The 25,942-nt window shown below is 40.1% G+C and overlaps 1 protein-coding gene across 2 annotated transcripts in view; it reads right to left on the bottom strand.

Annotated features, from left to right (window-relative positions):
• Window positions 1–25,942, bottom strand: part of LOC132300844 (anaphase-promoting complex subunit 1) — a 129,881-nt gene that overhangs the window by 64,154 nt on the left and 39,785 nt on the right. For both annotated transcript variants that reach the window (XM_059798096.1, XM_059798097.1), the window contains exons 12-17: window positions 25,230–25,568; window positions 23,567–23,650; window positions 8,298–8,398; window positions 8,072–8,123; window positions 6,565–6,663; window positions 6,035–6,175 (exon numbers count right to left, since the gene is read on the bottom strand). In XM_059798096.1, coding sequence (XP_059654079.1) covers window positions 6,035–6,175; window positions 6,565–6,663; window positions 8,072–8,123; window positions 8,298–8,398; window positions 23,567–23,650; window positions 25,230–25,568 — 816 coding nt within the window. The remainder of the gene's footprint in view (window positions 1–6,034; window positions 6,176–6,564; window positions 6,664–8,071; window positions 8,124–8,297; window positions 8,399–23,566; window positions 23,651–25,229; window positions 25,569–25,942) is intronic.

Genomic DNA, 25,942 nt, shown 5'->3' with positions numbered 1-25,942 from the left:
AGCCATAGTTGTTAAAGGCGCACCAGGCGTGCGCCTCGGGCGCCAGGCGCATCAAGGCGCAGCTTCTGCGCCTTGAGTATGGTAAGGTGAGCCTTTGTCTTCTTTCTTTAATTTTTGCCTTTTAAACATTTGTTGTATTCAGAATTTCAGACTTCACATTCTTCTTCTTATATAATAAATTCTGATGTGATAAAGTAACTTTAAATGGTGGGTGGTCCCTACCACTACCACCAAAAAAGTTAAAAGACCAGTCCAAATAAAAAAGTAAAGGAACCCAAATTAGGCTCAATTGTTGTACGAAATATTTAGGAGCTATGGGTCTCTTTGTCAAGCTCTCTCACTCTCCGGCAAGCTCTCTCTCCGACGAGCTCTCTCTCCGGCAACCAGGTAACCATTTATTCTCTTCTTCTTCTTCTCTGTTCTTTTTTTTTTTTCCTTCTTCTTCTTCTCTTTTTTTTTTTTTCCTTCTTTCTTCTCTGTTTTTCTTTTTTCCCCTTCTATTCTTGCTTTTCTCTCTGTCTGTCTTCTTCTCTGGCAACCAGCGTATTCTTCTTCTTCTTTTCTATTTTTTTTTATTTTGTCTTTCTTCTCTGTTTTTTTTTTTTTCCCCTTCTTTCTTCTCTGTTTTTTTCCCCCCTTCTTTCTTCTCTGTTTTTTTTTGTTCCTTCTTCTTCTCTGTTTTTCTTTTTTCCTTCTGCTCTTGCTTTTCTCTTTTTTAATTATTTATTTATTTTAGCTATCAATTATCAACATGCCTGTTAGTTTTTCGTCTGGAGTGTGGCCTGTGAAATGCTGTTATTTTAGGCTTTTTAGCTATGAAAATGCATGCCTGTAACGCCTGTTATTGTTTCCTAATGTTGCTATTTTAGCTATGAAAATGCATGCCTGCTATTGTTTCCTTTGGACTGTGGCCTGTGAATGCCTTTTTTTTTTCTTTTTTCTTTGCTGTGAAAATGCCTGCTGCACTTTTTAAGTGATGATCAAGATGGTGCTATGTTTATTGATGATGAGGATGATCCGATGATATTTAGATCCTTTGGTGGTCTTCTTAGGAGTTAGGATGAACTGATGAAGTGAACATTTCTATGCTTGTTTTACTTTTTATTTAATTAGTTGATTTTTGCATCTTTATGTTAGTAATTACTATGTTACTATGTTGACTATTGAACGCCAATATTTGGTTTAGTTTGCTTTTGCATCTTTATGTTAGCATGTTGATTATTAAACTAATGTATTTGGTTTACATGATTTTGCATCTTTATTGGATGTTATTTTTTATTTTTTTTTCTCAACTTGCGCATCGCTTCAGTCGGGCACGCACCTCGCCTTGCGCCTCAGGCTCCAAGGCACCTTTGCGCCTCAGTGCGCCTTGAGCCTTTAACAACTATGATCTCAGCAAGAACTGTCTGACAGGAGGCTCTCCTAGAACGTAGAGACTCCACATCCCCACCCACCTCTTCAAGACGATCAATCTCAAAAAAATCATCAGGACTCTTTCTTCCTCCATTCAAGATTCCCGAATACGTCCTTATTCCACTTCTTAAGATCCAATTTGAGAGCCTTTAAATTCTTAGTTAACCTAAAGCTGGGCGAACCTGTAACCATTGCTTCCTCCCACCATGACCGAACTTTCCCTTGGAAGTCCTCCGTTCTCAACCACATATTCTCAAATCGAAACGGGGAACTTCGAGAACGCAAACCCACCATAATCCAAAACCAAAGGAACATGATCAGATGACCCTTGCTAAAACCGCCTAAACAGCATCCGGGAATTTCTCTTCCCACTCCCTAAAAATCAAAATCTGATCCAGCCTTGATAAAGTGACTGGGTCCCGCCATTTGACCACGTATAGGCTGCTGCACCTTCTATTGGTAAATCAATGAGAAAATGCTCATTAATAAAGTCAGAAAACTGAACCATATCTAAAGACCACCTTCCCCCTGTAGACCTCCCTAGCGGGGATCTAACAGAATTGAAAACCCCACCCAGACACCAAGGAAGAGACCACAGTTCTTGAACATGGCAAAGCTCCTCCCAGAAAAGAGGTCGATCACTATAAACCTCTTTTCTAAAGACCACCTTCCCCCAGTAGACCTCTCTAGCGGGGATCTAACAGAATTGAAAACCCCACCCAAACACCAAGGAAGAGACCACAGTCCTTGAACATGGCAAAGCTCCTCCCAGAAAAAAAGAGGTCGATCACTATCAACAACCGGTCCCCAAAAGAAAAACCCATCTAAAATTGTCCTCTTCCATCTTAAACACACAGGACACAGAAAATCCCCCATCCACACGTCCATCCTAGACAGCCATCTACAATCCCACATAACTAAAATTCCGCCCAAAGTACCTAAAGTTTTCAAGGCCTCCCATTCCACAAACCTTCCTCCCCAAAGACACCTAACCACCCCATCAGAAATGGATGCAAACTTGATTTCTTGCAGACAAACAACCTGGGCTCCCCACTTCCTTAAAGCTACCTTTACCACCCTCCTTTTGTCCAGATAATTGAGACCATGAACATTCCAAGTAATGATTCGTAGCATCACTAAGAACTAGATAAGATTATCTCCCCTCCTCCCCTCCTTATACTCCTACTTCCAGTCCTTCCCCTCTCCCTCACCGCTCCTCTCTTCCCTTCATAATTAACATAAGAGATAAGATTCTTGACCTCTTGTTCCCCTTTCCAAGACGATAAAGGCCTCGTATTCACAACCTCATTAGTCACTACAACCTCTCTTCCTTCCACTATTGCATGAAGAATGGATGATGCCTGATCGATGTTACCCTCTAACGAGACAACCAACAACTCACTAGTAACTCCTAAATTTGCGACTACCCAATCCTTTCCCATATCAGCAGCCGTTCCAGAGCAACCAAGTCGCACAACAGCCAATGGTTCCTCCACTACCAAGTTAGTATGGTCAGTCTCCAGCCATGGAACAAGCTCGTTAGAACAGACCTGTTGGATGGAAACAAGGTCATCAATCACCCCCTCTACACTCTCTCTTCCATTCACAGGCGGCTCTGTCATCGTATCAGAATCTGTAGCATAGTCACCCATTCCATGACTTAAGAATCTGACAAACTCATTCGGCTCTACCCCTGTAGGTGGCAAACAATTAAGGCCTTTCAAAGCTACACATAGGCAGAGCTCTTTGAGCAGAGCCAAAGACGAATCATTGGACAGCTAAAAATGGAGATCGTGCCCCACACAGACCGTAACCTCCTCAGACAAGTCCTTAACTGCACAATCAACTGGGTCAACATGCCTAGAGATAACAGGCCCACAGGCAGCCTTCCCTTCCGTAATCAAAGCAGGCTCAACTTCAAGCACCGAAGGCACAATTGATAACACACAACTCTTCTCTGTCGCCGTCTCAACATCACTCCTCAACACCCCACAAGGAGTAAATGAAAACAGAGCAGTAGGAGAGATCTGAGGGTGAAAAGCAGAGGACATACCTGGTCATTGATAGAAGGGGTGCGGATCCATTTTTGTTTATCTTTTCTAGACCATCTGTTATCACGGCGATCCCTATGAGAGTCCCGAGATGAAAACCTAGTCTCTTCCCTTCAGCAATGCAGTGAAAGGAAAAGACGCTTCTTATGCATCAGCACAGCACTGATTATGACGAAAAATCTTCTCATCTATGCTTACACCAACCTCATCTGCACTGAGTTTCATCCATCTCCTCTTCTCCTGCGAAGTCCACAAGCTATTTGCAGAAGAGCCGTGAAGAAGACGATGTTGTGGATGTTCTATATTGCAAGGCTCTGTAATAATAGATAGGTTGGGCTTGATATTTAAAAAAGAAACGGAAATCAGGTTATTAGGCCCAAGTAACCTTCCTTTTTAAATCAATAAACTCTTGTGGGCCATTACACAGTTTAGTCCCAACCGTGGGCTTATCTGGCCTAATACGCAAGTCAGGCCCAAAATGAAAATCAGGCCAGGGTTATCTGCATGAAAGACGCCTGTTATACCTCGATCCCGTCCACGTGGTTGGCCTCCAACATTTCGTTCAAAATTCAGTGAATCAAATAAGGAATGGAGGGAGGCGTTACACATGCATCTCGCGGTCTTCCTTCCTCCACTCGTGTACAGCGCGTTGAAGAGCACGAGTCATTGTCCATGAGGGCCGAGGTAAACCTGCAACTGCCGTGGATGATGACTTCTTCCAGATCTCGTATCGTTGGGTAACCGAGGGGGACCTTCAGTGCCGTGAGTTGACTTGGGAAGTATGAGTGGTGAGGATTCCTCCATCAAGGCAACCTTAAAGGCCACCCTCTGATCTTCAACAAAAACAAACGCCGGAATCACACCTCCGGCAAAACCGTAGAGAACAACTCTCTCACCTCCCGCCATCTCATCCGCCTCCATGCCTCTGAAACCAACGCAAAGATCTCCTATGGATTCGAATAGCTTTTGGCACAATAGGTGGAGAGGTAAACCGTACATCACCACCCTTCTTATCCCATCTCTTGGCTTCACCACTGAGCAGCACACCGCGAAATACCATAATTCAATTGATAGGATAGCATCTCCCCACTTCTTCCCTGAATCCAAGACCCTGTGTGCCTCTTCCTCTGATGGAAGTCTGAACAGAAGCAAACCGTAGGGCAAGGATGACACCACCACCCCACTCGTTATCTTCCAAGTCTTTGTCGCCCACGCCTCAATCCTGTCATTACTTCCCTCATCTCGATCAAAACGTCTGACAAGGCATGATTTCAGAACAGATTTGCAAGTCTTTGTGCTTTGATTATCAACCCTGAACACCCTTTCCTTGCCAATTGAGAAACTTTTGATCTCGCCGTTAAAATTGAGGCGAGTGTCGCCACTTCAAGGAAAGACCGCCGCATCACAAATCCACACTAAAAAATAAGAAAAAGAACAGAATCAGAGGGCGCCGGAGTGGATGACTCTGGCGCCTCAAAGGGTAGAGAGAGGCTAGTTGAAAGCTTTTTCATTTGTTACCCTAGTTGAATATTGATGCTTACATTCTAAGTTATTTGAAGAGGTTTCTCACAGAGCATTTATCCTTAAGCCCCCAAAGAATTTAGATGTGGTCGGTCCACCTATGCTAATGGGAGAAGAAAATACATGGATGGACGATTTATATCAAGATATAATGAATTGTTTGTTATTTCACTAGGAGAACTAAATTTATTGTAGCATGCTTCTCTTAAACAACAAAAAAATTAGCCATGTGTTATATGGAATGGTATTGACATTGATGAAGAGGTGATAATACAGACGGTGGAATTGTGGTGGTTTGTTTTAAGATGGCAGCTATCAGGAAGAAGGCATAAAAAAGGCGATGCATTTGTGAAAACAGAGATGGGATTATAGGTTCAGATCAACCCATGTAATACTTGTGTGGTAGCCTTTTTCCCCCCTAAATATGTGGGTAGCCATATTCCAACAGAACCCCAAGGGGATAGCCTAATGGAAAAGACTCTCACAACCTACCTCACATCCTAGAGGTTGGGAGTTTGAAAACCCTTGGGGCCACCCCCAAGGAATTTTGCCAGTAGTTGCCTGGTGCATGTGAGATGGGGAGACTACATACATATGCCCGGAGGTAAATTATGGGATGTTCCAAGAGGCCTGACACCACAATTATCAACAAAGAAATATTCCCTTCCAACATGCTTAACAAATCCTTCTCTTTTAGCATCAACATTAGACTTATCCTAGATACAATTCCGTCTATTGCAATCAAACTAAACTATGAAATGCCAATATTTAACATCAGAATGAACCACATGCAACATCTAATTATAGTCATTGAAGATACCCTTTAGTTACATGAACAAATAGAGATGGTAAGTAGTTTTTAAGAGTTACCATCAAATAACTAAGACTAACACAAAGAAGTTCCAATAGCCACATGAGAAGGTGAAAGTTATAGCAGGAGTTGTATGAAAAAAAACAGAAACAAAATGAAATACAATAAAATTAAATTAAAAATTTTTTTAAAATAATAACATAACTCAATGACAGGTCAAAACCATGGAATACTAAACCTGTGCAAAATATTGGTATATATCAGTTATAGTTAAAACACGCAAATATCCATGTAATCCCAATGCAAGGAGAAGTCCTGCATGAATGACATTTGGCTCTTCAGGTTTGTTATAGATTATCCACGTTCGTGACACTTTTCCCTGCAAATGAAAAGCCAAACTCAATCATCAAACATATTCTACAGAATTGCATTTTTTAGCTTAAAAGAAAATAATTATTAGAAAGGAGAGTAGAAAGAAGGATGAGGCATAACTCTAACAACGTGGTTGCACAATGGAGGGACAAAATAGAGAGAAAGTTTGAGATTCACTAAATTTAAGACTAAATGAAATAGACTGCATAAATGCATTAACTGCAACTTCAAAGCCTTAACGAAATAAATTAAAAGATAAGTTATATAAACTAAAGAGAGCACCGACTACACAAAGAATTTTTTGGAAAAATGATGAACAAATGAATACAGTGATGTGGCTAATTCTTGCATCAATAGAATAAAAGCGAGAACTATGGTCTTGAAAGTTAAATAAACCTGAAGAGGGGCCAACTTTAATCCAGCAGCTACAGCATTGTGAAACTCAGGCCAAGATTTAAGTTCCTGTATATTCCTTATATTTGGGTCCAAGTTAACCTGCCAAAGAATGAAAACTATGTAAGCCAGCAAAAGAAAGAGTTTATACACACACCCACCCAAGCAGATTAACAAAGAGAACAATGGAGAGAGCTAATACAGAAAATTGTTCAAACATAAAGATGACTATAAAGGATTATCTAAACATGAAACAGAATAAATAAGAATGACCATTATTCTCCAGAAGCTGCATTTATTAAAGGAAAAGTATTGAAGATTTAATGGAGGAATCAGTGGAGGAAAATCTTTCAGTAATTGATGTCATTTCCTATAATTGAAGATTTGGTGTTACTAGAGGAATCAATGGAGAAAAATCCTCCTTGTTTCCTATTTTCTAATTCTTTCCATTCTCATAATTTCTTCTCTTATATAAAGGTGCATCCACCATAGTATTGTATATGAAAAAGAGAGAATATAATAAAAGTGATGTAGCCCTTAGGGCTTTGTGTGTCGTGGTTCAGCCCTAGTGGCTGAACCACGTATATTCTTGCCTTGTGTTCTTCATACTTTGTTTCTTTATTAATTTTTTAACATGGTATCAGAGCCTAATTTCTCTTCCTAGGTTCGTACCCCTATTTTGGGGTATTCCTTTAGCATTTGAAATGTTGCTAAAGGTTTTTCGGTACTATTTGTGACTTTTTTGGGCTGCCGGTTTGTTCGACAGTAATGTTCTTCGCCTTTGCCGTGTCTACGGCAGTTTTTATTGACCTGTTTTGGCTGCCGGTGTGTTCAGTAGCCTTGTCTTCGTCTTTGCCATGTTTCCGGTAGTTTTTATCAACTTGTTTGGACTGCCGGTGTGTTCTATAGAATTGTCCTCGCGTTTGCCGTGTCTCCGGCAATTTTTTGTTCACTTGTTTGGACATTCATGATCCAACTTGAGGGGGAGTATTGAAGATTTAATGGAGGAATCAGTGGAGGAAAATCTTTCAGTAATTGATGCTGTTTCCTATAATTGAAGATTTGGTGTTACTAGAGGAATCAGTGAAGAAACATCCTCCTTGTTTCTTATTTTCTAATTCTTTCCATTCTCACAATTTCTTCTCTTATATAAAGGAGCATCCACCATTGTATTGTATTGTGATGTAGCCCTTTGGGCTCTGTGTCATGAATGTAGGCCCTAGTGGTTGAACCACGTAATATCTGTGTGTTCTACTTGTTTTATTTATCTCTCCACTTACGTTTTATGCTTTGCAACAAAAAGCAATACCAAAATGGAAATGGATCTCGTTTCATGGAGATACAACAGCACAATGAATAAATACTCTATTCTCGGGTTGTAAAAGAAAGAGCACAAAATTTTCAGTCCTGCATTTAGCAAGCGTTTCACACAAAGAGGACCACAAACACAAAAGCCATTTGCTTCTCGTTACTAATGACAACTGATATGTTGAACTTTTTATGAACATACAGTTGCATTTTGCTGGGCAGGCAACCGACCTGCTAGAACAAGCTTTGGGACCGTGAGTGCCTGCAAAAGATTCAAAGAATTCCATCACAACCAAGACCATATGAAGAATTACGTATACCCACATGAAGAAAGGTTGACATTTTTCTAAATCTGTAATTTTCAATCCTCGCATTAAAACAATTAAATTTCATCCAAGGAAAGATAATAGACTAAAGCAAACAGTAAGGGGAGTGCCTCTGTTAAAAGAGTGCAGGTGGTTGCAAGAGTAAATGCCCCACGACCAAGAGGAAGAGAAGTAGTCCGTTGAGCAAGTTGCCACAGCTGAGCCTATAGAGATAAAATAGAAAACCATATCAGACCAAAGACAGTAGCATAGAGAACAAAAGTATTTCCTGTCACAGGCAAAAGAACCACCCAGAATATATGTCAATGTCATCAAAAGTTCACAAATGAGAAAAAACTAAATGATTACAAATTATGGGACGATCCCTTTAATTACTACAAAAGTTTTTGAAATGAAAAGTATGTTCCTTTTTCAAATAATGTGGTTGCAATTGTTGCCGTACCACTTTGGGAGGGTATCGCATCTAACAAGCCTATTAGTGAGCAATATTGAATGCTTTTCAATCAAACAAAACTATATGATAAATAAAGGGCGTGCAAAATCATATATGATGGCTATAATGAGATACCATATTACACCAATAAGTGGATGATGACGAGGTTATACCGTAGTTTGGAACTTTGTGGATAACATAATGCCTCCACTTATCATTTGGGATATAGAAATTCTTTCGAGGCAGCCCGTCATCTCATAATAGATCAAAGGACTGTTCAATGCCAGAATAATAGCCTGTCATCTCTCGCTCACTGACTTCGGAGTCTTCTACTCCGGCGCCCTCTAAGGCCATTTTCTTCCTTCTTTTCTTTCTTTTTCTCTGGTTTTTCTCTTCTGAGGTTCATGACAGCTTTGGAAGGTCAGAAGTCGTCCTTTCTTGAAGTTGTGAGCCTCCCGCGACTGGATTTGAAGGGAGAAGTGGATAGTGTGTTCACAGACAAAGGTCATGTTCTTAAGGTGGACGACCATAGCACCACTAAACGTGAATCGACACAGAAATCTTGTCTCATTGGGAGATTTGACAGAGATGTGAGGTGTTTGGAAGGGATCAAAGAGTGGGCTACGAAGACATGGAAAATTCCGTGTGGGGTTAGGGTTTCTAATTTGCCTGATGGTTTAATCCTCTTCAGACTTCCATTGGAAAAGAAAGCTCAAAGGGTGATGAGATGGGGCAAGAAGATATGGGGCGATGCGCATCTTTTCATCGATTTGTGGTGTTATCGCGTCGGTTGTTATGGTCCGAGGACGAAGACCAAGCACCGAAGGGTCATCTTGTTCGGCCTTCCGTTGCATCTCTAGTGCCACAAGCTGTTCGAAGCAATTGGGGACCTCTGTGGTGGGTTCTAGGATGTTGAGGCCTTTGAAATGTGTGATACCGGGTGGATTGTCATCATAATGGTCCACGGCAGAGAGATTTTCCAGAGTTCATCATCGTGGAAGACAAGTGATGGGCCTTCAAGATTTCGTTGACAAAAGAAATTGCTCCCTCTCTTGTGCCTTTATCTATGTCTTTCATCAGGAATGAAGGATTGATGCCTTCTCTGGTGATGGAAAGGAAAGGACGCATGATTCGCAAGTATGCTTATGGCTCTAGTTATATTTTGGTGTCACAAATCAGGGATGTGAACCATGGTCGAAACCAAGGTCAGGGATGTGTTCGGCTATATGCACGGAAGGTGAGTGGGGAGGGGAGTGATCTGAGCCGTCCACGTGCTTTGAATCCAGATGCTTCCCGTTTTAATTGCAGGACAGTTGTTCCCTCACACGGCCGAGCACGTGAGCGAGAGGGGATTTTGAATTCACCGATTGATGGGTTTGATGGGGTTGGGCCTAAACGAATTCGGGCTTTCATTTTTCCTTCTTCTTCTGGGCTGGGTTATGGGCGAGCCCATTCACCCTGTGCAGATGTTTAAATCGCTTGTGATAGGCCCATGCCCAATGGGTCAAGATCTTTTTCTGGGCCTGCTCATTTTAAGCATGCTTCAATTACTCATGGAAGGGACAAGTTAGTTTTTTGGGGCCCAAATAAATAACTTTCTGCTTCTATTAAGGGAATGAAGTCCAGCCCAAAGGATAGTAAGAGGTCCAGGGCTATGTTACATGGACTCGGGTAGGGGTCCTGGACTATGTTACATGAACTCGGGTACAGGTGTCAGACACAAGTTTGTATCCATCGTCGGACCTGTCAAATCTCCAAATAGAAGGACACACGTACACGGCTAAATATTCATTTTATTATATTTTCTAAAGTAAAGTAATGTTTTTATCTAATATAATGTTCAATATAGGCATTTAACTCATTTTAGAACCTGGTATTTACCATGTACCCTGTTTCTCAATCTCAGAGCTCTCTTTTTGTTCCTTCTTCTTCTTCTACTCCTTGTCGGGTGTTGAGGAGTCTAGTGGGGTAAGAGAATGATGGGTTGTTAGAGGTTTCTCGGAAGCTTTCACCTGTGGTGGAGATAGTTTCTGAGGAAGAGGTGTTTGACAAGGTTACGATCAGGTACGGGGTTCCTAGGCTGTCAAAAAGGGATATGACATCCCAGAAGGATGTTGACAGTAGTGATGACTTGAATAGCATGGGGGACGCTGGTTTCCTCTTGGACTTTCTTCTCCTGCTCAGTTTTTTTCTTCTGGTAGGGATTTGGGGAGGCTATCTGAGTCTCACATGGGGAGGGAGGAGGGTTCTCACCTGTGCAGGTCGGATGGAGGGACTGTGTTGAGGCCGCAGATGGATGTTTTGTCTGGGAGTTCCAAGATGATGACAGTCTGTGTTGGCAAGGGTTTCGTATCTAACGGAGCCGAAATGATAAAGAATAAGGTTAAACCCTTGAATTCACAAAGAATGAACTCACAAGAGAAAACTAAAATTATATTGATAATAATGATTAGTGGAGACTTCAATCTCTTGCCTTTATATAGGCATGTCAAAAAATAAAATAAAAAAATAAAGTATGCGTGAAATAATATTAAAGGGGAAATCTAAGATTTGATAGAGCAGAATCCTCCTAAAATCTTATAGAGAATAATATCTTCTATTGTTGGCAACCACACCAAATCTCCTTAAATCTTGCAATGGAGAATAATATCTTCTATTTCCCTACCTTACGTTTCAGCCTCCCTGATTTGTGGTGATCATGTATGCTCATATACGCATAAGCCAACTGTTGTACATCTCTCCCCTGCATGAAAAGAACTCAACCTTGAGTTACCCGAATCTGGCAGATAATACTCATGTATGTCAGCCACATCGAAGGTAGAAGAAATGGCCATGTTAGCAGGTAAATCAATCACATAAGCGTTATCATTGATTTTATTTAGAATCTGGTACAGACCATATTTCTTAGCCTTCAGCATGTTGTATGTTCCCACTGGAAACCTCTCTTTTCTTAGATATACCATAACCAGGTCCTCTTCTTCAAATACTCTTTTCCTTCATCTCTTGTCAGCTGCAGGCTTGTATTTGGCGTAAGTTTCCCCTAGATGTTTCTTAACACTCTCGTGAATGGTCTTAATGTGCTTAGCCATTTTTTCTGCACCAACACTCTTCCCCAGCAACTTCGGTAAGGATACCAAATCCAAAGCAACCTTTAGAGGATAGCAATCCATAACCGCAAACGGGGATTTACCAGTGGACCTGTTAACCATGCAATTGAAAGCAAATTGTACCTATGCAAGAGCAAGATCCCACTGTTTTGGTTTCTCCCCTGAAATACAGCAAATTAGATTTCCAAGGGTCCTATTCACCACCTTTGTTTGGCCATCAGTTTGGGGGTGACTGGTGCTACTGAAATTAAGAGAGGTACTGAATCTCTTTCATAAAATCCACCAAAAGTGAGACAAGTACATGGTGTCACGATCTGAGGTAATGGACTGTGGCACCCCATGTAAACGAACTACCTCCTTAAAGAACAGATTGGCCATTTGGACTACATCGTTCGTCTTCTTGCATGTAATAAAATAGGCCTTCTTGAAAAATCGATCAAACACCACAAAAACAGAGTCTGCTCCTCGCTACGTCCTCGGCAACCCTAGAGTGGATAAACCCTCCCATAGAGCATCTGGAATAGGCAGCGCTATGTAAAGGCCAGTATTATGAGATTGGCCATTGTTAGCTTAGCAGATTAAACACCGCCGCACATGGTTTTCCACGTCACGCTTGAGTTACGGCCAATAATATCTTTCTTCCACTAGATCTCGCGTCTTGTCACGCCCCAAATGTCCTCCTAATCCACCTCCATGCAATTCACTAACCACTTGCTCCCGCAAAGAGCTGCACGTGATACACAACTGATTCTCATTAAAGAGAAATCCTTCCGGCATGTGCAACCCTTTAAAGGATTAGCTCATTTTACACGCTACCTAGGTTTGCCCTAATTCTTCGTTGGCCTCATATAAGTCCTTCAGGCACTCGAACCCTATGATTTCAACCCTCACAGTCACTAAGAAAGCTGCTCTCCGACTTAGTGCATCTGCAACTTTGTTCTGTTGGCCTGGCTTGTGTTTTAGTGAGAAGGTGAATTGCTGGATATAAGCCGCCCATCACGCGAGCATCCGATTAACACTGTTTTAATTGTTAATGGACTTTAGTGCCTGGTGATCTTTAAACAGCACGAACTCTCGCTAGATAAGATAATGCTCCCATGTATGCAAAGCTTGCACCACCGCATTGAATTCCAACTCATAAGTAGTCCACTTCTTGCGTGCTTCACTCAGCTTCTCCCTATAAAACGCTACTTACCTTCCTTCTTGTGATAGAACTGCTCTAATTCCCACTATTGAGGCATCACAATCCACCTGGAATAGCTTCTCAAAATCTGGAAGGACTAAGATTGGGTTGTTGATAGTTTTTCCTTGATCAAGACAAAACTCATCTCAGCTTCCTCTCCCCATTGGAATTTTCCTTTCTTCACGCACTCTGTGATGGGAGCCATAATGCTACTGAAGTTCTTGGTAAACCTTCGGTAGAACATGGCTAAGCCATGGAAACTGCGTACTTCTCCCACATTGCTCGGTGTAGGCCACTCTTGAATGGCCCTCACCTTCTCCTCATATGCCCGAATGCCATCACTACAAACCACATAGCCGAGGAATACTAGGCTTGGGATCACAAAGCTACACTTCTTCAGATTACTGAACAGCTTATTCTTCTACAAAGTTGTTAATACCTCTCTCAAGTGCAAAAGGTGTTCTGCCTTTGTTTGACTATAAACCAGAATATCATCGAAATAAACAACTACAAATCGACCAATAAATGGTTTGACTACCTGATTCATCAACCACATGAAAGTACTCGGTGCGTTAGATAATCCAAACGGCATGACTAACCACTCATATAGTCCTTCCTTTGTTTTGAACGCCGTTTTCCACTCATCCCCAGGACGGATTATGATCTGATTGTATCCGCTCTTTAAGTTCACTTTGGTGAAGACTTTCGATCCCACCAACATATCCAGCATATCATCCAACCGTGGAATGGGAAATCTATACTTGACAGTGATTCTGTTAATTGCGCGACAACTAACTACGACAGCCTCCTCCCACCAAGACCGAACTCTCCCTTGAAAACCATCCGCTCTAAGCCAATATTCTTGAATCTGAAAGGGTTACTTCTAGATCTCAAACCCCCACAATCCAAGACCAACGAGATATAGTTAAAGGTCACCATAGCCAAAGCCGCCTAAACAATATCCGGGAATTTCTCCTCCCAATCCCCAAAAATCAAAAATCTGTCCAGTCAGGAAACAGTAAACGAATCCCTACTACCGGACCATGTGATGTAGGACAAGGGAGCAACGTGTTAGATAGTAAAGAACTTAAAGATTTCAGAGGCAGAAAGTTCAAAGAACTATGGTTGCAATTTGGAGGTTTAATAGCAGAATTGTAGGAAATCAAGGAGAATAAAATAAGAGCTTCCTATTGGCATCACACCAACAAGGTCAGAGAAACAGATTATGGTTCAAGAGAGATAACGGATTTGAAAATAAGAAAAAGCCTATTGGCATCCCACCAACAGAAAACAAAAACCTCTCCAACAGGGCCTAGGTATCACACATAGAGAAGGCCTCACACCCTCAAAATTTGTGAATCACTCACAAAGAAATCACAAAGATATTTTTATTCATTCATTCATTGATTCACCAAGATTACATTCTACCCCTTTTATAGCATCATATAACCCTTCGATTACCCCTAATTGAGGCAATCAATACTTGACTCTAACATAATAAAAGTAATCACCCCACAACTGAGGTAATCAATTTTTTACTCTAGGATTACCCCATAATTAAGGCAATTAATTGACCCTTGGATTACCCCATAATGAAAGCAATCAATACTTACCTAATTGCATAATTAAAGTAACTAAAAGTTGACAAAATCTCCCATTTATTCAAACTTCATGTGGACCCATATTAGCTTATGCCAGCTCGAATCTTAGTATCCTCCTTTTGGCGCCTTTTATACACCGTTAAAGATTTCTGCCATTGATCTCCATGACCCCCTTTACGTTTGGTGGTGTATTTGGAAGGAACGTAATAGAAGATCTTTTAATAGGGTTAGTGTGATTATAACAATTGTAAAAAAAGTACTAGTCTCCACGTCAACTAACTGAAGAACAGTAATAAGAGCTTTTAAATAGTATCCAAAGAACTAATTACTGTGGAAAGAGTCAACGATTCTCTAAGATTTTATACAGCTGTGTAATGTACAACTATGTATTTATATAGCTGTGTAATGTACAATTATGTATTTTATTGGGTAAAGTACACCAACACCTCCTGAGGTTTGGCATAAGGATAGGTAGATACAAGTTAGCCTATTTTTGGACAATCACACCCCCTTGTCAGAAATTTGATCCAAACACCCCCTTAAATTTTGTAAAAAGTCAAGATTGCGCTTTAATATTTTATTAATTTAAATTATAAAATATCAAAACTTTTAAATGATTATTTTACCCTTATACACTCATTTCATATATATATATATATATATATATATATATATATATGTATATGTATAGGTATATATCTATATGTATATGTATATTGTAAACCTATCAAACCCAGAACTCAAAGCTTCAGCCATGACACCACCTCCACACCTTCCAACCACAGGTCCACGAGCGGCTCACCATCTCCTCCGTTCACATGTCGGTTACTCCCTTCACCGACACCTCCATCCTCCAAGAACCCCTTAAATAACTCCTCATCTGCCGCCGCAAATTTCCGACGTGAAGAGGATGGATCAAGGATTGATAGAGGCGTACTCCCCACGCCGGCGTCTTTGATTCCTGACGATGGCAAAGAGTTGATGTTTGAGCGTAGAGCGAAGCTTTGAGCCTGGAGTGATTGCTGAAGAAGAAGGGGCATTTGGCTTGACTCTACAACTGGTTCCGCCATCGTCTAATCAGGATTATGTGGACTAAGGATGAGATCAGTGGTTCCACCGCCGATAAGGGTTGCTGTTAACTCTGTGTGTGAGAGAAAGCTTGTAGATGCGGCCGTTGTTGCAGGTGGCGCCTTGGATGTAGGAGGTGAAGCTGGAGCAAAGGTGGCTCCGGTCTGTTTATGAGGCCGAGAAATTGAGGTGGTGAGCACCGGCGGCAGATGGTGAGCACCATAACCTCATCTGCAACTTGCAAGGGTTTCGTAAAGGAGGTAGTGAACCCCGATGGCAAATGGTGAGCACCGGAAAAAGGTCGCTAAAGAAGTGCGTGGGCGCGTGAAGGTATGATGATGATGCGCGAAGGGTGAATCCCGAAGGCTGAGGTGTGATGATGATGTGGTGGCGGCAACAGGGAGGCTGAGGTGTGATGATGAGGTGGCGGCGGCTGAGGGGTGATGATGTGGCGGCGGTGGCGACGGTATATGTAGTGTGTGTATATACATACAGAGAGAAAGGGAGAAAGGGTTCTTTACACTGTTAGGATTGTTCGGGTTAGGGTTTGAGATGCTTTTGGGTTAGGGTTTAATCCAAGGGTATTTAAGTCAATTAAAATTTCAATTTTATTATCAAAGGGTAATAAAGGGTATTTCAGGCTCTCTTTGTCCATCTTATCAAACTTGAGGGGTGTGATTGTCTAAAAATAGGCCAACTTGTATCTACATGTCCTTATGCCAAATTCGGGGGTGTTATTGTACCCTATTTTACTTATTGTACAACTAGGTAGCATCAGATCTGTTACCATAATTTTAGGAGTAGATTACTATTTTATTAGCTACAAATTATCTTTAAATAGGCTATAATATCTTGGCATTTGAATATGAAGAAAGTATTCTTCTTCCTGTGTTGTGTTCATGGTATCAAAGCCGGTTCCCCACTGGAACAGATTTTTTTTTTTCTGCTTCATCCTGGAGTTTTTTTTTTTTTTTTTCTCGGCACTTACTGCCCTTTTTCCAGACCATTGATCAATCTGTTCGTGGCACTTATTGCCCCTTTTTTGTTCAGATTATTATAATTGCCCCTTTTTTGTTCAGATTATTATAACACTAACTGTTGATTGTCAATATTTTTTACGGGTTCGTTAATCTTCTGCCGTGCCTCTCTCTTCCATGAAGTTTTTTTTCCAAATCTCTTTTTGGGCATATCTCTGTGGTTCAATCTCCCCGTTTTTTTTTACCTGAATCCTAGTTTGTGCCGCACTTGCCTCTGAAAGTGTTATCCCGTTTATTGAAGGTCTGGTCCGGCACCCCTAAGGGAAGAAAATGGCTGATGAGAAAATTCCAGACACCCCGAGTGACTCCAATAAACCTGTAGCTGCTGGTCTCAGTCCTTTACAAATTCCCTCGACTGACAACATGTCTCTGCAATTGTCTATACAGAAATTGAAGGGAAAAATTACCAAAGGTTGTCTCAGTCCATTATGTTGTTCATTAGAGGGAAAGGAAAACTCAGCTACTTAACTGGTGAAACAAAAGCTCCGGATATCGGGGATCCAGCGTACATTACATGGGATACGGAGAATTCCATGATAATGTCTCTACTCATCAATTCAATGGAGTCTAAAATTGGAAATAATCACATGTTTTTTCCTACAGCAAAGGATATTTGGGATGGAGTGAAGGAGACTTTTTCTGATCTAAAAGATTCAGCCCAAATGTTTGAGATCCAGACCAAGATACATGATTTTAAACAAGGAGATCATGATGTTACCAAGTACTACAGCATGCTACGGAGCTTATGGCAGGAGTTGGATTTGTTCAACGAATTTAAATGGCATTGTTCCATGGACGGTACTCAATATCAAAAAGGCCTGGAGAGAGATCGAGTATTCAAGTTCCTTAGGGGTCTAAACAAGGACTTGGATGAAGTAAGAGGTCGTATACTAGGAAAGAAACCGCTGCCATCAATTGGAGAAGTTTTTGCAGAAGTTAAGAGGGAAGAAAGTCGACAGTCAATCATGTTAACCGCTGCTACCCCAACAAATCCGGATACCTCAGCTTTGGCTTCTAAAGGACAAAACAATAACTCCTTTAGTAATCAAAAAAACATACGAAGGGGAGAAAGAGTATAGTGTGATCACTGTAATCACCCTCATCACACAAGGGAAACTTGCTGGCAGCAACAATTGGAAAACTATGCGACCACAGAACCGAGACAATCGGGGTATGCAGGCCAGTGTTGATAACCCAGGAAGTGCACAACCAGCAAAGAGTTCAGAATCTGTTCCCCAATTCAGCAAGGAACAAATGGATCATCTGTGTAGACTTTTGAGTCAATCCTCCTCTAATTCCAATTCTGGTACCTCCTCTTGTTCTGTGGCTCACCAAGGTAATCTTTTGATTGCTTTTAGTGCTCTAACTGAACAAAACAGCCCCTGGATCATTGATTCAGGTGCCTCTAATTATATGACCAGATTGTCAACCTTGTTTACAACATATAATCTTTGTCTTGGTAACTCAAAAATTAAAATTGCTGACAGATCTTTCTCAGCTATTGCAGGAACAGGATCAACCCCTTTCAAAAAATCTTTTTTTATAGTCTGTTCTCCATGTTCCAAAACTATCTTGCAATTTGATATCCATTAGTAAACTGACGAATGATTTAAATTCTGGTGCTAAATTCTCGTCAACTCAATGTGAATTTCAGGACTTGCATTCGGGAAAGACGATTGGCAGTGCTAAAGAGTATCGAGGTTTATACTTTTTTGAGGATGAATTTACCTCGAGTGGACAAGCTCAAACAAGAAGTTGTGACACTTCCTCTTCTGCTGATAGTGAAATAATATTGTGGCACCGTAGCTTAGGCCACCCTAGTTTTCCTTATTTAAAGACTTCGTTTCCACTGTTATTCAAAAATAAACCTCTTCCAATGTTTCAGTGTGAAGTTTGTCACTTTTCTAAACATCAACGTGTTGTTTTTCCTTCACAACCATATAAAGAGTCTTCACCTTTTTCCATGATACATAGTGACATTTGGGGTCCATCTTGCACTCCTACCATTACGGGTGCTCGTTGGTTTATAACATTTATTGATGATCACTCACGTGAATGTTGGGAATTTCACATAAAGGAAAAATCTGAAGCCGAGAAAATATTTCAAAATTTTTACTCCATGGTGCTTACACAATTTCAAAGAAAAATTCAAATTCTCCACACCGACAATGGCAAAGAGTATTTTCATTCCATTCTTGGCAACTTTCTGCTACAAAATGGGATCATTCATCAGTCTTCTTGTTCTAACACTCCTCAACAAAATGGCATTGCCGAAAGGAAAAATAGACACCCATTGGCGGGGGCGGAGCCAGAAATTAAATCCAGGAGGGGCACAGGGTAAAATAAATTAAAAAAAATTAATAAACATGACAATAAATATAGATTCTTCAAATCAAGAGGCAAAGAAGAAAAATTACTCAAAATATATCAATCAATGTGTCAAAGATAAATAGTTAACAAAAATTTTAAAAAGGAAAGAAAAATGAGAGAATTTTGAAAGGGAAAAAAATTAGACTTTGATTCAAAAAGGAAAATTTGACTTTTTTTAAGGAAATTAAACAAATTTAAAAGAGTTACAAAGAGAAGGAATACAAAATTTAAGAGATAATTTTAGAAAATAAAAATTTTAGGGGGGGGCATTATATGAATTTTTTCATATACACATATAAAAATACATAAATTTAATATATGTATTATAGTAAGTGGAGCCAAGCCAGGGGGGGCACGTGCCCCCCCTAGGCATACACTAACTCCGCCCCTGCCTATTGGAAGTTCTGGAGTTGCTAAACAATATTGGGGAGAGGGTGTCCTTACTGCCTCTTACTTAATCAATCGCATGCCAACCCGTGTTTTTCAGTTTCAAACACCACTTTCTGTCTTTACCCAATCATTTCCCAATGTTCGACTCTTTACCTAGTTACCCCTAGAAAAATTTGGGTGCACTGCCTTTGTCCATAACCACAGTCCAAACAGAAGCAAACTCGATCCCCGAGCCTTAAAATGTATCTTCCTTGGTTACTCCCCAACTCAGAAAGGTTACGAGTGTTATGATCCTACCTCTCGCAGATTCTATGTCAATATGGATGTCACCTTTTTTGAAAATCAGTCTTTCTTTCCGACAACTTCTCTTCAGGGGGAGAATCATACGCGCAAAGATAAGTTCTGGAAAGTTTCATTACCCATGTCTCTACAGCCTTCAGCTTCACCTCTGTCTTCGCCCGCAACTGAACCAACAGTGACCACAACACCAAAAGGGGTGTCACCGCATGTTGCTTCACCAACCGAGCTCCGTGTTTACTCAAGATGACAACCACATTCTAAAATAGTAAACGACTTTATCTCTCTGTATGCCTACGAGTCTGAACCAAATGCAGGTTCATCAGGTACCATTTCTCCCATTCCTATGCCTAATTTGGAGTCAATAGATAACCTTAATCTACCCATTGCTCTTAGAAAAAGGAATTAGAACCTGTACACAACACCCCATTTCCAAGTTTGTTTCATTTCACAGACTGTCCTCCTCTTTTAAAGCTTTTGCCACTAATTCGTCATGCCTAGAAATTCCCAGGTCTATACAGGAGGCTCTAAATGTTCCTGAGTGGAGGAAAGCTGTTTTGGAGGAAATGCGGGGCCTTGGAAAAGAATAAGACTTGGGAGATGGTTGATCTTCCAAGAAATAAAATGCCTGTGGGATGCAAATGGGTGTCAAGTACAAAGCTGATGGATCTATTGAAAGATATAATGCAAGGCTGGTTGCGAAGGGCTTTACACAAACATATGGTATTAATTATCAGGAGACATTTGCACCAGTGGCTGAGATGAATACAATCAGAGTTCTGTTGTCTCTGGCTACAAATTTTGATTGGCCTCTTCACCAACTTGACGTAAAAAATGCTTTCCTAAATGGGGAATTAGAAGAAGAGGTGTACATGGATTTACCTCCTGGCTTTGAGAAGAAACGTGGAAGTAATAAGGTGTGCAATTTGAAAAGATCTCTCTATGGATTGAAACAATCTCCACGGGCATGGTTTGAGAGGTTTACAAGTCTATTCTGCAACATGGATACCTCCAGAGTCAAGCTGATCAAACACTCTTCTTCAGAGACATGGAAGATGGTAAAATCACTATTCTTATAGGGCCCGTTTACTAACGCTTTCACTTTCTTACTTTTACTTTCTTCAAAAGTAAAATCATAATTTTACTTTGTTGAGATGAAATAGAAAGTAAAATGATGTTTAATAAGAAGATTTTATTTTTAATATTTTGAAAGTGAAAAACAGAAAGTAAGTTTAATAATTTTAATTTTGCTTTCCTCTTGTCTTTCTCTCTAATTTTTTTTTCTCTCTCTCTCTCCCTAAGATATATATATATATATATATTTTATCTGGGTTTGATTTCGTCGACAAGCGATACGGGAACAAGCCCTCTTTCTTCTTTCCTCTGAGGTTTTGAAGCAGCAGGTCCGGGAAACCTTTAGCGAATTCCCCGGCAGGCAATTGCAGATGAAAACAAAGCCGGCGACCACATCCTCTCAAAATGGGTCCTTTGCTTTTTGAGAAGACCATCAGTCATAACAAAGATTGACACCTCACTCACAATTGAAACTGGCTGACTTATGTCAATCAGTGAAGGAAAAGCTTCTTATTCCTTTCTTTTCTTGCAATGTCCGGATCCTGGAGCAGATGCACAAATGGTCATTTCCACCGCTCAATCGGTTAGCTGGAGTTGGTTTTTGGATTGTGATACTCAACTTGTGCTCATAACTTAACTCTTCTCTGAAATGGACATAAAGATTAGGGCAAAGCCACGTTCCGGACACACTGCACCGACTAGTGTCACACCGGCAACTCACCAATTTCTGAGCCCCATGGCCTACACCACCACTCCCAAACATCCCCTTTGCATAGTTTCTTACTGAAGATCGGCCAAACGAAGCATTGGAAGAACACCCACAAGCAATCAAATCCAACCCAGTTCGACCAAATTCAAGATTTTGGCATGTCATTGACATCATCCTCAACAATCTCCAGACAAAGAAAACACCAAAATCTTGAGTCTAACTGAAAACCCACCTCAGAAACTTGCTCAATTTGCCATAGAAATAGAGATGATGAAGTGCATCAGCCTCGTCAATCTCTCTCTATATACTATTTGCCTATGCCGAATCCATGGAAACCACAAACTCTCTCCCTCTCCGATGCCAGAATCCACGGACACGGACTGGGAATAGAACTTTGGAGTATGAATTGCTTGTGGATGCCAATTTGGGTCTCCCTCTCCGATGCCCAATTGCCGGATTCCTTGCACGCATCGTCACAGCCTCGTCGCCGTTTGGTCTGCTGGTAAGCTCAGTCCGGCCTCACTTGGAGTCACTGTTTGCCGCCCCCGTTCATAAACTCTCAGCCAAATTGGTTTGGCTGAAGGTTAAACCAGTAGAGAGAGAACAAATCTGAGTGCTACAATAAAAGGAAGCAAAAGGAAATAATTCCTTCCAACAGTAGAAAAAATAGAGAAAGTAAGGATTTTTCACTTTCTCTTCTCTTCACAAAATTAGAAAGTACTTCCTTAAAGTTGAAAAGTGAAAATATTTTACTAAACATGATTTTCACTTCTGATTTTTATTTTAGGAATTGAAAGCAGAAATCAGGAATTAATTCCTCTTACTAAACAGGCCCATAGAGTATGTTGATGATATAATTATGACTGGTAATGAGAGTGTTGAGATGGAGATATTGAAGCGGATTTTGGCTGGTGAATTTGAGATAACGGATCTAGGCCCTTTGAGATACTTTCTTGGTATGGAAATTGCGAGGTCCAAGAAGGGAATATTTGTCTCACAAAGAAAATATACCCTTTGACTTACTCAACGAAACTGGTTTGCTTGGTAATAAACCCGCTGAGACACCTATTGATCCTAATCACAGACTCAATAGTGAAACCAAGGGATGCCCTGGAGATAAAGAGCAATATCAAAGATTAGTAGGGAAGCTGATTTATCTCTCATACTAGACCAGACATTGCATTTGTGGTTAGTGTAATCAGTCAATTTATGCACTCTCCAGATGAGAAACATTTTGAAGCAGCTTACAGAGTTCTAAAGTACTTGAAGAGAACTCCTGGGAAAGGTTTATTCTTTGAGAAGAATAATCATATGCAGGTTGAGGCATACACTGACGCTGACTGGGCTGGTTCAGTTAGTGATAGAAGATCAACTTCTGGGTATTCTACATTTGTTGGAGGAAATCTAGTGACTTGGAGAAGTAAAAAGCAGCCTGTGGTTGCAAGAAGTAGTGCTGAGGCTGAATTCAGAGCAGTTGCACAAGTAGTTTGTGAACTGTTATGGTTGAAAAAGCTACTTAAAGAATTGAAGGTTCCTGTGTCTAGTCCTATGAAACTGTACTGTGATAACAATGCAGCTATAAATAATCCTGTTCTGCACGACCATACTAAGCATGTTGAGTTGGACCGCCATTTTATTAAGGAATATCTTGAAAGGGGTGTGATTTGTATGCCTTTCATTCCAACCGAAGAACAACTTGCTGACATTCTCACGAAAGGATTACAAAAAACATCTTTTGAATCAATAACTAGCAAGCTGGGAATGACTGATATCTTCAAACCAGCTTGAGGGGGAGTGTGGAAGGAGTCAACGATTCTAAGATTTTATACAGTTGTGTAATGTACAACTATGTATTTATACAGCTGTGTAATGTTCAGCTATGTATTTTATTTATTGTACAACTAGGTAGGATCAGATCTGTTACCATAATTGTAGGAGTAGATTACTATTTTATTAGCTGTAAATTATCTTTAAATAGGCTGTAATCTCTTGCCATTCGAATATGAAAAAAGTATTCTTCTTCCTGTGTTGTGTTCAATTACATAGCAATGTTAACATTCAACTAGGCTGAGGAAAAAAAAAAGTTAAAAAAGAACAAGTACCTGCTGGAGGTCCTGATCAGATGCAGTAGGGTTAACAGATGTTTGAACTGCCACAGGTCTTGCAGAGCACAAAAGACGTCTAACCTACAAAATTTGTAAATAGCAATCAAGTAGAAAGATGAGAATCAAAATCTAAGTCAAGCTTCTATAGGAATCTTAGCTAGAAGAAGGGCATAATGATATAAATTAGGAACCAACTAACCAATGAACTCTTGCCTGATAACAATTAACTTGGGAGACTCTTAAAAAGTAAACGATATGTTGAATTCAAATGACCATTTGAAGAATGGTTGCAGTCGTAGTCAACACCCCAGTGACATACAAAAATGATAGTGAAGATTGATATAATAATTTCCACAAATGGTGTATCAAAAAGAAAAACATAATTACAAGTAATATTTAGACAACTAATGAGACAATTATCAATAAGGACCTCATGAAATGGAGAACAAGAAGAGTGATACTCTGACGCTTGGACAGAGCCACAGGGGGATTGGTGGGATCAAGTAAAAGCACTGGAATTACAAACACAATTTTTTTTTGACAAGTCACTGGAATTACAAACACATTACTGATGAAAAATCCAAAAGTGTATTATAATTGACCTGTGTTAATTCTTAGGAAAGAAAAGGCGTGGGTCAGTACTTTATCAGAGTTGCAACAAATTTCTATAAAATAAAAAAAGGCCATTACAAATGTAGTCCCTGCTAATTGGAAGTGCTAGGACAGACTGAGTACAATAACCTTTGCCAATATCATTTGCACAAAGTCAATGCTCAGAATAGAACTCGCTTTCTTACACTTGGTAGCTCGAACAATTAGCATTACAACAAGCAATGTTTCCCTTTTAATAAAATAATAAATCAATTTAAAATCAATTCAACAAACAGTTCCTTCTTTGTTTCGAGTTGCAGTTTAGTGCTTTTGTTTTAAAAATTTTAAGCATCTAGGTGTTCCAGAAAAAATCCAAGCATTTATGGAATCAATTACTTTTTTTCAAAAAAAAAATTAATAAATTAGGTTTCAGTTCAGAATTTTAGTTTTTTTTTATTTTTCTTTTTCTTTTTTTTGTATGTTTAGTGTTCACTTTTTTTGCACTATATACATTTGAAATATCATAATAACGTGCTGTAACGGTAATTTTTGTTATAAAAACTCAAAATTAATGTGACCATAAAATTGTTATATTTATCCACTGAAAGAAAATCCTAGCATGACCCCTGTCTGCGGATATTGAACCCACAGAAATAAAATCCTGGCTCTGCTCTTGCCATTTGATATATACTACAGGTACTATTTGGCAATATGCCAATCCGATCTAGCAACCATTTTGAGTCTATATTAAAAACTGCAAGTGTTTGAAGTTTAAGACAGGTATGCATTTATTCGTTGGTGACTATTTCCCTAATTCAACCACCATATGCTCTCCTTATTTAAGCTATTACCCAAACAAGTTAAGCAATCCTGATGTGCAACTTTTCAACTTAAAAAGTGTGTGCATCAAGGAATGAAGTGAAGATGTGAATGCCATCCCAATCTTCAGTAAGCACATTAAGCATGACAATCATAAAAACAATCTTTTATATGAAAACCACAATTTACAGCTTCCTTCATAAAATGTTTTTCACATCTTACTGGCTTCATGTAACAAACCGCAACAGACCTCATTTAATCGCAGATCACGTCCATACAGCAACTGTGTGCTAGAGTTAAAGATATGCTCCATTCCATCTGTGGTAGATCCATCAACAGAATCGGTATCCTCAAACTTGGTGTTCTCCGATCCAATTGTGTCAGAAATTGAGGAAGGAATCGTCACTGGATGCAGATGTAGCATGTAAGGTGTAGACATGGAAATTAAATTCACATCAGTTTGGGGTTCAAGTTCCTTGGATTTGTTAGAATGTCCCAAACATGACAATGACAAATCTTCTCGACCAAGAAGAATGTATGCAGCAGCAGGCCAATCAGAGGGAGGAGATTCCCGGCACTTATCCAATGCCTGTGTATTCACAAAGAAATATTGTTTTGATGAATTAGTAAAGTAAATCACTCATTAAATGATTGAGGGAACCTAAAAAGCATCGAGGTAACTCCAAGGGCAATCCAGTAGTAGCACAACGGTGGGCTAGATAATTAGTTAACACCTACCACTGACCACAAAAGGTAGGTGAACAACTACGACATTGAAAGCGGATAATAATTATCATTGTTGCAAGAGGTTTTAGGTGCAAATAGGTACACTGTAGCCAACAATCAATTTCTGTGACTATAATGCTAACAAGTATGTTTCAATAGGAACCGGATCCTACTTCTCCCCATTTAGGAGTGGCAGATCGCAGTACAGCTAACAGCCGATGGTCACAAATGCCAACC

This window comes from Cornus florida, unplaced genomic scaffold (assembly GCF_030987335.1).
Source record: "Cornus florida cultivar Cherokee Brave unplaced genomic scaffold, ASM3098733v1 CherokeeBrave_3.0.0_Hap2_Chr03, whole genome shotgun sequence".
Taxonomy (NCBI): Eukaryota; Viridiplantae; Streptophyta; class Magnoliopsida; order Cornales; family Cornaceae; genus Cornus; species Cornus florida.
The sequence above is the reverse complement of the archived record's forward strand: the minus strand, read 5'-3'. Positions and strand labels throughout refer to the sequence as shown.